The sequence below is a fragment of the Elephas maximus genome, chromosome 13 (assembly GCF_024166365.1).
Source record: "Elephas maximus indicus isolate mEleMax1 chromosome 13, mEleMax1 primary haplotype, whole genome shotgun sequence".
Lineage (NCBI taxonomy): Eukaryota > Metazoa > Chordata > Mammalia > Proboscidea > Elephantidae > Elephas > Elephas maximus.
Window position 1 is genome coordinate 67,723,636 of NC_064831.1, and position 14,770 is coordinate 67,738,405.

At 37.4% G+C, this 14,770-nt stretch overlaps 1 protein-coding gene across 2 annotated transcripts in view; it reads right to left on the reverse strand.

The window, feature by feature from the left end:
* The window catches only part of UBE2Q2 (ubiquitin conjugating enzyme E2 Q2), an 86,128-nt gene that overhangs the window by 15,716 nt on the left and 55,642 nt on the right, over nt 1–14,770 (reverse strand). For both annotated transcript variants that reach the window (XM_049852866.1, XM_049852865.1), the window contains one exon: nt 11,753–11,811. In XM_049852866.1, coding sequence (XP_049708823.1) covers nt 11,753–11,811 — 59 coding nt within the window. The remainder of the gene's footprint in view (nt 1–11,752; nt 11,812–14,770) is intronic.

Genomic DNA, 14,770 nt, shown 5'->3' on the forward strand with positions numbered 1-14,770 from the left:
GTTTCTTAGCAGTTACCAGCGGCTGGAGTGGGGGAAAATGGGGGGTTATTATTTAAGGGGAACTGAGTTTCTCTTTAGGGGGATAAAAAGCATTTGAAAATGAATAGTGCTGATGCCTGCACAACATAGTGAATGTAACTGTCACTGAATTGTACACTTAAAAATGGTTAAAGTGGGAAATGTTTTGTTATATATATTTTACCACAATTTAAAAAAGAAAATCATGGGATTTTTTTTTTTTTAAACTTCTTTGTATATTCTCCTATGTCCCTGAAACACAGATGTCTATCTTTAATTCTTTGACTTTCCCTCTGGCCTAAAAGAGTATCTCGTATTTTTTTTTTGTTGGTTGCAGTTGCTCCAAATCATGGCAACCTTATGTACACTACCCAATCCCGTGCCATCTTTAAGATCACTGGTATGTCTGAGTCCATTGTTATGGCTATTATGTCAATGCATCTCTCATTGAGGGTCTTCCTCATTTTCACTGACTCTCTACTTTACCAAACATGATGTCCTTTTTTAGCAATTCATCGCTCCTGATAATGTATCCAAAGTAAGCAAGCTGAATTTCTTGCCAGCCTCACTTCTTTAAGGAGCATTCTGGTTGTATTTCTTCTAGGACTGATTTGTTCATTCTTCTCGCAGTAAAAGGTGTAATCAACATCCTTCACCAACACCATAATTCAAATGCATCAATTCTTCTTGTTTTCCTCTTTCACTGTCCAGCATTCACATGCACATGAAGCTGTTGAAAAGACCATGGCTTGGTCAGGCACACCTTAGTTACCAAAATGACATCTTTGCTTTTTAAAACCTTAAAGAGGTCTTTTGCAGATTTGCTCAATGTAATAATACATCAAGTGATTTCTTGACTGCTTCTTCCATTGATGTTGATTGTTGGTCCAAGTAGAATTAAATTTCTGACAACTTCAATTTCTTCATTTATCATGATGCTGTTTATCAGTCCAGTTATGAGGACTTTCGTTTTCTTTCATTCAGGTATAATCCATACTGAAGGCTGTAGTCTTTGACCACCATTAAGTGTGTCAAGTCATGTTCGTTTCTGGCAAGCACAGTGGTGTCATTAGGGTTAGTGTCACCCAGCGCAGTAACTCATGATGTCAACCCCCCCCCATGTAATTACCACAATATTGTAGCTAAAACACCAGAAAACTTGACAAAATCAGCGACTATAAAAACACCGGCAGCAGCAACAAAAACAACTCTGTGCTTGTAGCTCATGCAGACGAAATCTTGATTCGATGCATCACTGTAATTGAATAGTACATGACAGCTCTGACTTGAGAGCATTAAAACGTTCAAAAAGTCAATCAGCATAGTAGTTTTAGCTTTGTAGGTATATTGCTACATAGAAACTGGGCTTACAAAAATTTTGTTGCTATAATTAACTACAGGGATATTTTTATTAAAAAATAATAAATTTCTATGGAAACACTACAGAAGTTTTATAGACACAGTCATTTTGGTGTCACCCTAACAGTGTCACCCAGTTATGGTTTGGTGACACTCCCTAGTGACTTGCCACTAGGCAAGCAAGTTGTGTCATCTGAATATCACAGGTCCTTAGTGAGCTTTAAATAAGCCATTACTGATTTAACAGAATTAGAAGATCCAAGTTCTCACTTACATTTTTATTTCTCCAGGATTTACTCAAAGTCTAGTAATCTGTTAATGAGTTAACACCATACTTGATCCTTACAGTTCAGAAATGTTGAAGGTGAAGTGGGGCTTGTTTTAGGAAAAGGATATATGTCGTGCACATGAGTTACCCATTATCCAACCACTACCGCCTTTCCTTTTAGTGCCCCAACTCTTCCTTTTTGGGGAAGTCTTGTAGGCGGGACGGAGGGAAGTTTTTGCAGCCAAAAGAAAGTGCATTTTCTACAAGCACATAATTGCTACACAAATATTCACTGGCTGTATAAACACAAAAAAAGACAGAAGTAATTCCAGTACCTACACAAAAAACGAGATAAGTAAACTTTTCCTTAACATACACTATCAGTAGCATTTACAACACCTAAAAGTGGTCAGAGTTCTCTCTCTGCATTGAATAACATTCATTTTATCCATGTCTCAAATCAACGTGGTAGTATAGTGGTTAAGAGCTACGGCTAACTAAAAGGTCAGCAGTTCAAATCCACCAGGCGCTCCCTGGAAACCCTATGGGGCAGTTCTACTCCATCCTATAGGGTCACTATGAGTTGTAATTGACTCGACAGCAATAAGGTTTTTTTTTTTTGGTGGCAAATCAACGTGTTCCAAACCCTTACTACTCTTTGTCTCCAAAGAGTTCCTGCTGAATACTGAGACAATTCAAGAATACTATTAAAAAAATAGGAATAACCTAAGGGTCATCTAAGGATAATTTGCTATATACAAAGGTACAGGAATATTTTTAATTTAAAAAAACTTCAGTCCCCAAAGTTCTATTGCAAACAGTATCCTAAGCTTATGAGCCTGTTCAGGCATTCAATTTATACTTGTTATTTTACTACAAGGTTGCTAGCTAACCTCCCTGTGGGATTTACATTAACTTTACCCAAAGAATTTGGTCTTTGTCTTGGGTTCCTGGGAGATAATCTCTTTAAAGAAAAAAAAAAATTTAGAATTTAAGTGCCTTTGACAAGAATTCCAAACCACACCTAAATAACATCTTAGGTGAGGTGATGAGGTGACTCTGGTGTGGAGACCTGTCGAGTCAGAAAGACCCACTGCATAATACCTTGTGATCACTCTGTGATATCCACAGACCTCAGGGTAGAGGGGCTGGAATTTGCATTATATAATGAGACCCACGATAGAAGCTCAGTTCATTTTTAAGTCCATATCTTTCCTCTCACATTTTACTATAACCAGCAAGGAGAAACCACATGGCCCCTTTAAGATCTTGCTTAGAATCTCCTCAGCCAGATATCCAAGGTTCATCACTTACAAGTTCTACTACCTTCCACCAAACATTTGAACATACTTCAGACATGTTCTTTGCCACTGCATAAAAAGCATCGCCCTTCCTCCACTGTCCAATCACACGTTCAACATTTTCTTTTAAAGCCTCACCAGAAGCATATTTAACATCCATATTTCTAGCAACACTCTGTTGCTGCTGCCATATGTATTCTGTACGAGGACAAAGAATTTCTCTATAGCTCTCCTCACTGCCTTCTGAGCCCTCACCAGACTTGCCTTTGACGTCCATAATTCTACCAATAGTCTCTTCCAGAAAATCTGGGTTTTTACTATTAGACACCTTAAAAGTACTTCAGCCTCTACCCATTACCCAATTCCAAAGCCATTTCCACATCGTAGGTATGTTAAGAGCAGCACCCCTACCTCTCGGTACCAAATTGTTTTAGTTATCTAGCTGCTATAACAGAAACACCACAAGTGAATGGCCTTAACAAATAGAAATTTATTTTCTCAGTTTAAGAGGCTAGAAGTCCAAATTCAGGGTGCTGGCTATAAGGAAAGGCTTTCTCTCTCTGTCGGCTCTGGGGGAAGGTCCTTGATCCTTCAGCTTGTTTTCTGGTTCCTTGGAGATCTCTATGTGGCTTGCCATCAGTCTTCCCCATCTCTCTGCTGGCTTGTTTAATCTCTTTTCATTCACTCAAGATACACCCTGTATTACTCCTGCCTCATTAACAACAAAGACAGCAAATTCCCAAACAGGATTATAACCACTGCACACTCATAGTGACCACAGGCATAGAGGTTAGGATTTACAACACATATTTTGGAGGTTCATAATTCAATCCACAACAACACTCAAGGGAGCCTTTTCAACAAATGGTACTAGACCAAGTAAACATCTACAGGCAATATAAAATGAACCTTGAACTAAAGCTTACACAACATACAAAAATCAGCTCAAACTAATTCACAGGCTTAAATGTAAAACTATAAAACTATTCAAAAAAAAGGAAAAGGAGAAATTCTTTGGAACCTAAGACTAAGCAAAGAGTTCTTAGACTTGACACTAAAGCATAATCCATTAAAGGGAAAAAAAAAAGATAAATTGGACTTCATTAAAACTAAAAACTTTTACTACGCAAAAAACTCTGTTAAAAGGATGAAATGACAAACTACAGACTGGGAGAAAATGTTTTAAAACCATGTATCTCACAAAGAACTAGTATCTAGAATATATAAAGAATTCTCAATATATAAAGAACTCTCAAGAGGTACAGAGGCTGCGAAGGAAGAAATAAACTGTACTTGTTTGCAGATGACATGATTGTCTATGTAGAAAATCTCTAAGTATCAACAAAAAAAATTCTAGAAGCAATAGCAGTTATAGCAAGGTTGCAGGATACCAGGTTAATACACAAAAGTCAACTGCTTTCCTATATGCCAGCAATGACCAACTGGAATTTGAAATGAAACATGCAACACCATTTATATTAGCACCAAAAAGAAATAAAAGAAATAAATACTTAGGTATAAATCTAATAAAACCTGCACAAGATCTACCTGAGAAAAACAATAAAATTCTGATGAAAGAAATAAAAAAGACTAAATACATAGGGGATATTAATGTTCATAGGTAGGAAGACTCAATATTGTTCATTAAAATGTCCATTTTTCCCAACTTGATCTACAGAATCAGCATAATCCCAGTCAAAATCCCAGAAAGTTATTCTGTTGATATGGACAGACTGATTCTAAAGTTTATAAGAAAAAAAAAAAAAAACTCAGAGTAGCCAACATAATATTGTAGAAGAGAGTCAAAAGGCTGACACTACTCAACTTTAAGACTTTCTATTAAGCTACAGTAATCAAGATAACGTTTTCTGGCAGAACAATAGACAAACAGATCAACAGAACAGAACAGAGGGCCCAGAAATAGACCCACACAAATACAGTCAATTCATCTTTGACAAAGGAGCAAAGGCAATTCAACAGAGTATAAAGGATAGTCTTTCCAACAAATGGTACTGGAACAACTGGACAATCACATGCAAAAAAAAAAAAGACCTTACGCTTGTCACAAAAATTACCTCAAAATGGATCAGAGAACTATACATAAAAGGCAAAACTATAAAACATCTAAAGATAACACACAAGAAAATCTAGGTGACCTTGGGTTTGGTTGTGAGATTTTAGATACAACACCAAAAACAGGATCCATAAAAGAAAAAATTGATAGCTGAGCTTCAATAAAATCAAAAACTTCTTCTCTGTGAAGACACTGTCAAGAAAATGAAAATATCTGCAAAATATGTATCTCATAAAGGACTTGTGTCTAAAATATATGTAAAGAAATATATATATACACACACAAAGAACTATCAAAGCTCAACAATAAGAAAACAACAGAGCAAAAGATCTAAACAGGCATCTCACCAAACAAGATATAAAACCCATTGCCATCAAGCTGATTCTGACTCACAGCGACCCTATGTGACAGAGTAGAACTGCTCCCTAGAGTTTCCAAGGAGCGCCTGGTGGATTCGAACTGCCAACCTTTTGGTTAGCAGCTGTAACACTTAACCACTACGCCACCAGGGTTTCCAAACAAGATATAGAGATGGCAAATAAGCATATGAAAAGATGTTCAAAATCACATGTCATTAGGGAACTGCAAATCAAAACAATGAGATGCCACTATGTACCTATTAGAATGGCTAAAGTCCAAAAACAGTGATTACATCAAATAGTAGTGCGGATGTGCAGCAATTCGAACTCTCATTTCTTGCTGTTGGGAATGCAAAACGATACAGCCATTTTGGCAGACAGCACTGGGCAGTTTCTCACAAAGCAAAACATAGTCTTACCATACTATCCAGCAATGGCATACCTTTGAATTTACCAAAATGAGTTGAAAACATGTCCACAAAAAAACCTGCATACAAATGTTTACAGCAGCTTTATTCATAATTTCCAAAACTTGGAAGCAACCAAGATGTCCTTCAATAGGTGAATAAACAGACTGTGATACATCTGTACAATGGAATATTATTCCACGATAAAAAGAAATGAGCTAAAAATAATAAAAAAAACATGGAGGAACTTCAAATGCATATTTCCATTGAAAGAAGCCAGGCTGAAAAGACTACATACTGCATAATTTCAACTATATGATATTCTGGAAAGGGCAAAAAACACAGTAAAAAGATCAGGAATTGGAAAGGAGGGGAAGGAAGAATACCTAGAGCACAGGGGATTGGCACAGCAGTGAAACTTCTATATCATACTGTAATGGTGGATACACTGACATTATACATTTGTCGAAACCCAGAGAACCATACAACCTAATTAAATTACTGAGCCCTAACTGTAAACTATGGACTTTGTTGTTAAGTGCTGTCCAGTGGGTTCTATAAGTACAACAGACCCTAAAGTCTATGTACAACAGAATGAAACACTGTTTGGTTCAGTCTTGCACCATCCTCACATTTGTTGCTATATTTGAGCTTATTGTTGCAGCTACCCTGTCAATTCATCTCGTCAAAGGTCTTCCTCTTCTTCCACGACTCTCTCTACCTTACCAAGCATGATGTCCTTCTCCAGGGACTTTAGTTAGTAATAATGTCTCAGCATTGGTTCATCAATTTGAACAAAGGTACCACACAAATGCAACACATTAATATTAAGAGATGTTAGTATTAACAACAGTGTGTGTTGGGGGAGGTTTATACATGAGCTCTCTGTACTTTCTGCATAATTTTTCTATAAACCTAAAATTGTTCCCAAAAACGTCTATTAATTTCAAAAATAATTAAACAGTAAAATAACAATCCAATTAGAATCTGGGCAAAAGACAGAGATATTTCAGCAAAAGGTATACAAAGTTGCCAAATAAGCATACGAAAAGATATTCAACATTAGGTAACACACATTAGGGAAGCACAAGTTCAAACCACAATGAGAAATCACTATATTCCTATCAGAATGGCTAAAACAGACAAGTGGCAACACCAAAGCTGGATCACTTGTACACTGCTGGTAAAAATGTAAGGTGGTAAAGCCACTCTGGAAACGGTTTAGCAGCTTCTTTAAAAACAAAATACCCAAGTACAATATGACCCTGCAATTGCATTCCTAGACATTTATTCCAATGAAAACACATCTACACAAAAACCTCTACACAAATACTCATAGCAGCTTTATTTGTAATAACCAAAAAATGGAATCAGTCCAGAAGTCCTTCGGCAGGCTAATGGTTAAACACCGGTACATACACACCAAGAATACTACTCAGCAAAACACTAACTAGACAATAAATAAGTGGTAACTTTGGTGAAGGGTTAAGACAGTACCTAATACTGGGTAAGTCAGCACAACCTGACCAAGACAAAGTCATGGAACTTTATGGACACATTCAAACTCCCTGCGGAACTGAGTTACTGAGGTGAGGGCTGGGGACCATGGTCTGGGGGGAGAGCTAGCTCAACTGTCTTAACAGTTTATAAAGAAAATGTTCTGAATTCTACTTTGGCGAGTAGCATCTGGGGTCTTAAAAGCTTGTGAGGGGCCATCTAAGATACATCTATTGGTCCCATCTCGTCTGGAGCAAAGGAGAATGAAGAAGACCAGAGACACAAGGGAAAGATTAGCCCAAAGGAATAATGGACCACAACTACCACAGCCTGAGTCCAGCACAACTAGATAGTGCCCGACTACCACCCTGACAACTTTGGCATGGATCACAACAGAGGGTCCTGGACAGAGCTGGAGAAAAACATAGAACAAAATTCAAATGCACAAAAATAGATCAGACTCACTGGTCTGACAGAGACTGGGAAAACCCTGAGAGTATGGTTCCCGGACACCCTTTTAGCTCAGTATTGAAGTCACTCCTGTAGTTCAACCTTCAGCCAAAGGTTAGATGGCCTATAAAACAAACAATAACATACGTAGTTCAACCAGGCCCAAAAGCAAAGACAAGAAGCCAGGAAGGGGCAGGAAAGTAAGATGGATGGAAATGGGGAACCTGGAGGCAAGAAAGGCAGAATGTTGACACATTGCAGGGTTGGCAACCAAAGTCACAAAACAATTTGTGTATTAATTGTTTAATGAGAAACCAATTTGCTCTGTAAACTTTCACCTAAAGCACAATTTAAAAAAAAAGACTATTACTCAGCAGCAAAAAGAAAGTAACTAGTGATATACACAACAACTTAGATGAATCTCCAGGGAAGTATGATGACTGAAAAAAGTTGTGGTATGACAGCTCACTTTTGTGTAGCCTTTCTAGCCATGGTCTTATAACTTCCACCCAAGTGACTGGGCAGAACTGTGCAGATATGGTAACTGTAGCCCACCAAAGGGACTGGTCAGTTTTGTCATCCCATTGTGCTTAAGGTGAGCAATCCCAGAGGCAGGAAAAGAAAGGATATCCCACCATTACCAAAGAAGAACAGCCAAGAGTGGCAAGTGCGTCCTCTGTACCCAGGACTCCTGCACTGAGAAGCTCCTGGGACCAGGAGACAGAGAGAAAGGGTGTTAAAACACTGAAGGCAGCGAAAAATGGCAGCAGGAGACTGCGTGGTGGGCTTCCCAGACCAGAGAGAGAGAAAGCTAAGCGCCTTTGGGCAAAGGCCTAGGGCCAGGAGGGGCATGCCAACGAGCACGGCTGGGAAGAGGCTGTCCTGACAGAACTGTAGCCTGAGTGTTTCTAAGCCTCAACTGTAACTGTTACTACCATAATAAACCCCATAATCTTGACTATTGTCTGTGATTTCTGTGTGGCCACTGCAGTGAATTAGTGAACCCAGCAGAGAAGCAGGGAGTACTGTGGGAAGGAAGGTTGGTGTCAGAATTGGTAAAGATGGTGGCAAGAGGAGGCATGTCTGACCTCCACCTCACAGTAATCACCCTTGGGCTGTTGATCTTGATTCTCCTTCCCCCCACCTCGTGAAGGGAGGAGGTCAAATGTTGTCTCCACGCCAAAAGCCAATTCCTAAAGGTTACAATCCAAAAAAGTATGATACCATTCATACAAATATTTTTGAAATGATAAAACATTAGAAATTCAAGACCGATTAGTGATTGCCAGGTGTTGAGAGGAGAGGGAGCACTAGAGGGAGGGGGCTGCGATTCACAAGGGCAACCTTGTAGTTTTTCAACTGTTCAGTATCTTGACTACAGTAGTGGGCATACAAACCCACTCAAGTAATCAAGTTGTACAGAATTAATATACACATACACAAGTTACAAATGAAACAGGGGAAATCTGAATAAGATCTGTGGAGTATACTAACTAAAGTCAATATTCTGGTTGTGATATCATATTATAGTTTTGCAATATATGTTACCACTGGGGAAACTGGGCAAAGTATACAAGGGATCTCTCTGCATTAGTTCTTGTAACTGCATGTGAATCTACAATTACCTCAATAAAATTTTCAATTAAAAAACAATGGAATGGATAAGATTATCTAGGGAGAAAGTTGGAAGGGAAAAAAACAAAAAGCAAGGACCCAGGAACAAATTCTGAAGGACTCCAACTTACAGAAGTTAAATGGACAAGGAGCTGCCAGTAAGAGAGACCACAAAGTCTCTTTTTATAGGAAGTGAAGAGTTCGGGTATGCACGCTTTGCTGGTGGAAATTTCATAAACTGGTACACCCACTTTGGGAAACAGTTTGGCAGTTCATCAAAAAGTTAAACATAAATTTACGATATGACCCAGCAGTTTCACTTCTAGGTATACACTCAACCAAATGTCCTTCAATAAGTGAATGGATAAATAGATAAGTAGACAGATAAATAAACAGGTACTCGAACAGATACTTGTAAACCAGTATACACAGCAACATTATTCACAAGAGCTAAAGCATGGAAACAACCCAACGTCCACAGATAAATAAAATGTGGTGTATCCATACAACAGAATATTATTTAGCTATAAAAAGGAACGAACTACTGGTACATGCTACCACATGGATGAACCTTAAAAACATTATGCTAAGTAAAAGAAGCCAGTCACAGAAGGCCACATTTTGTATGACTCCCTTCATATAAAATGTTCAGTATAGGTAAATCCACAGAGAGAGAAAGTACATTTGTAGTGACCAGGGGCTGAGGGTGGGGGGTCGGGGAGTGACTATTACTGGGCATAGGGTTTCTTTTTAGGGTAATGAAAATGTTCTGAAATAAGTAATGGTGATGGTTGCACAACTCTATAAATACACTAAAGTCCACTGAACTGTACACTTTAAAAGGGTGAATTTTATCATTTTTTAATTATAAATTCAACAAAGAGAGTCTGGCTATGAAAAGAAACAGAAATAAGACAGTAGCTAAAGGAGATGTGGGGATATACAACATATGGGACAAAAACTGCTCATTTTGTCCTGAATCATGCAATGCTTACACTTTAGTCTGATTCTGAGATTGCAAGTCCTGTGTTTTATCAGTCTTTCACATTTTTTGTTCCTCCCGTCAGTCAATAATTCTTCCTCCTCACTAATAGTTGGCTGTAAAGACTAACTCATTATGATTCTATCTCAAATTAGCTTTCATACTTCATTCATCTTTCCATTACCATTACTACCACACCATATTCAACTCCTCAACTCTTCACTCACAACCATCTAGGCTTTATGAGTATAATTTGTCTTGTCTCTTCCATTATCACCGTATTTATCCTTGTAAAACATTCTCTACTGTTATCCCACTATTCCTGAACCAGTGAAAGATAAATTCAAAACTAACGATTTGAGTTACCCTAGGTTTCTCACCAGGAAAAAGAAAAAACATCCTCACCGATCCACAGTCCTCTAAAACTACAAATATTATAATACCATACCAACATAATTACTTAGTATATGAATCCTAACCCCCTTATATTATAGCTCAAATCAGTCTGCTATACTCTGAATAAAATGCATCATGCTCTTTCCTAGATATGTGATTGTGTCTGCTTCTTCACCTATGAGGAAAATTTTCCTTAACTTCCACCACCCAACAAGACCAACTCATATTTCAAGGCCCAGCTTAGACTCACACCTACTTCATGAAGTCTTCTTAAACCACTACTGCCAAAAGCAACTCATTTCTCTTTTAGCCTCAGAGAACTTAAGTCCATACTTAGCATCTGACAATCAATGGAGTACTTACTACTTTTAATCTCCTTTTATATTATTATTATTAGAAGTCAGAAGAGTTATTAGAAGTCAGAAGAGTTATTTGGATAAATCACAAGCTCACTTATTCAAATAGTTCATCTGAATACATAACGGGAATAATAACTGAATTATGGCAAAAAGGATCAATGAAGTATACAAAAGACTTTAAAACTGAAAATGGCATTATTTGTAACTTCATGTGTCTGTCTCAGCAACTAGGTGGTAAACTGCTCAAGATCATAAATTCTTAAAACTACTGCCCTGGAAATTTCTCACAAGAAAACTTAAAAAATCTATGCTAGCCAATTTTACATCAAATTTCAAAATGATCTAATAAAAATATTTGGATACATTTATTCCCAACTTATAAAATCTTTTTATATTTCTTTTCCTTGATTATTTTTTTTTCCCCCCTTTGAATCAGGGTTTGAACAGAAAATAACCTAGAAGTAGTAATCAGGATCACAGGCATGTGGGAACCATTTACTGATTACAGCTTCATCTAAACCCTAGAATCTTCTTAAAAATGGGAATTGTCAGGCCCCATCCCAGACCTACTGGATCAGAAACCCTGGAATAAGGCCTCGCAATCTGTGTTTTAATCAGCCCTCTGAATGATTCTGATGTACACAGATAAAATGATCATATCAACTTACCCTCCTGAGAGAACAGGTAACACCACTCGAACAAATGGAGGATCAAATGGAAAGTTATCCTGAGAAATAAATAAATATAATTAATTTTAAGAACACTCTTAAGAATATGTACATTTAACAGCCACTGTGGAAAACAGTGTGGCAGTTCTTCAAAAAACTAAAAATAGAACTACCATAAAAAAAAATAAAATGACCCAGTAATTCCACTCCTAGGTATACACCCAAAAGACTTGAAAGCAAAGATTCAAACAGATACTTGTACACCAATGTTCATGACAGCACTAATCACAGTAGCCAAAAGGTGGAAATAACCTAAACGCCCATCAACAGATGAATGGATAAACAAAATGTGGCACGTACATACAGTGGAATACTACTCAGCCAGTAGGAGAAATGAAGTCTTGATATATGCTACAATATGGATGGAGCTGGAAGATATTAGGCTCAGTGAAATAAGCCAATCACAGAAGGACAAATGTTGTATGATCTCACTTATATAAAAACACAAGAAAAGGCAAATGTATAGCGTCCAAAGTTCATCAGTGGTTCCTGGAGGTGGGAGGAGGGGGAGTTATTGTATATGGAGTACTGAGTTTCAGTTTACAGTTACGGAAAAATCACATTGATTAAGGGTAGTATCACACAGCCAATTTTTTTAAGTGCTGTCAATAAGTAGTACACCTGTAAAAAGCTGAATTGACCAAAGTTGTATGATCCAACAACAACAACAAAAAAGTAGCTGCTAAGGCTGCTTATGTGCAACCTAACACTGCATAGGACTTGGTTCCTTGGTTTGAGGTTTAGGGTCATGAATTCATGGGACATTCCTGTTAATTGGCCTAATAACGTGTTTCTGTTCTACTTTCTGGTTCATTTCGAAGTGCCTGGGGTCTTAACAGCTTGCAAGTAGCATTCCAAGGCACAATTCACCTGGAGCAACAGAGAAGGAAGGAGAGTCAGGAATAGAAAAAGGAAATGGAATGTGTGGCTAATTGCCTCCATGAATAACTGGCTCTTTCATCATGAAACCACAAGAACTGGATAGTACCGGCTACCATTACTGTAACATTTTGATTAAAAATTCTATACAAGAATCCTGATCCAAAGAGGGAAAAAGCAAAACAGAATTTCAAATTCTCGTGGACTCCAGACTTTCTGGAGCCATGGAGGCTGGATCAATCCCTGCAACTATTGGCCTGAGATAACCTTTAAACCTTAAACCAAGAATATCCCCTGAATTCTTCTTAAAACCAAATGATATTTTAGCTTAACTAGTAAAAAGGTCTGCCTTGAGCATTATGCTCCTTTAAGATCTGTGTGGGATCAAATTGGCAACAGCAACTTGAAAGATTAAACAGGAACCTTAGGGGGCAGTGAATTTATGTTAATGGGGGATGAACAACTCAAAACAGGAGGGTGAAAATGATTGCACAACTCAAAGAATGTAATCAGCGTTATTCGATTGTACACATAGAAAACTGTTGAACTGGTTGGTATATGCTTTGCTGTGTATATTCTCAACAACAACAAAAATTAATAAAATTTAAAAAGAGTATGTCCATCTAGTATCTGACAGTGAGGAACATAAAAGTAAAAACAGCAACAAAAATAAAAATAAAAACCAAATCAAATAAAAATGTAGCTAAGATCAGGCCCAAACAGAACGGTGTTTTGGTAAAAATTACTAAATGTAAGAAGAGGTTCCCTTCCAATAGGAGTATACAAACAACCCATTCCAATAATGATAAAACTATTTAATTCAGACCAATCCTCTAACTAAAAAAGGTGGACAACTGCAGCAATGACAGAGCTAAGAACACAGAAGCTGAGTAGAACTCGCAGACTCACAAGGCTAGGGAAACAAAAACTGGAGTTCAGGGTCCACCCGAGAGACGGCTCTGACAAGTCTACCACAATTTAGGTTGTGAGCGTGAAGAACAAATTGTAAACTGTCCTGACTCATCTCAATCCCTGATTGGATTAGGTGATCCTGGGTTGCTAGTGCCCACGCCTGAGAGAAGGAAATATAAATCCTCTCTGGAAAATAAAATCATGCAAGGCTTCAAATTTCTCCTACAATTTCTTATGTCTCCACTAAAAATAACCAGTCATATGAGACTTAAAGACAACACGACCAGAAAACAAGAGATGCAAACAACAGATACAAAACCACAAGGAATCAGGACAATAGAATTATCAGACACAAAGTTTCTAATTATTCAGAATATGTGCAAGGAAAGAAAACATGAGATTAAAAACTCTGGCAGAGATCTACTAATTATCAAAATAAACCAGATAAAAATTCAAAACTTAAAAATACAGTAACTAAAATTAATAGCTTACTGGATGCATTTAACCACAACATATACACTTAGCTGAAGAGAGATTCCATACAGGTCAGAAAACATCCAGAATGAAAACAGGAGAGATAAAAAGGTAGAAGATGCAGAAAAAAAAAAGACATAGGGGAATATATTGAAAAGATTTTCCATATATGGAAAGTCCTGAAACGAGAAGAGAAAAGGAGACAGAAACAATATTTGTAGAAATAATGGTTGAGAATTTTCCAAAATTAATCAAAGACTTCACAAGATTTAAGCATTATAAATACTTCAAGAGAAATAATGGAGGCTCTGATAAGGGAATGCTATCTTCAAGATGCTGAAAGAAAGGAATTTCCATCTTAGAAGTCTATACCCAATGAAAACACTCTTCCAAAATGAAGGTTTTAAAAAAAAAAAAAAAGGACAATAAAAATAAAGATATTTTTTCTATCGGCATATCCACACTAAAGGAACAATTCTTCCGAAAGGAGAAAGATGAGCCAAGTTGGAATCTTAAAGACCATGAAAAGAGCAAATATGTAGATCTAAATGAATATTGACTAATTATGTAATGATTCGGTGTAGGGTTTTAGATAATTATAGAATTAAAATGCATACAACAGCAGCACATATTTGGCACAAGATACATGGAGTCAAAGTGCTCTAAGGTCCTTGCATCGACCAGAAAAAGGAA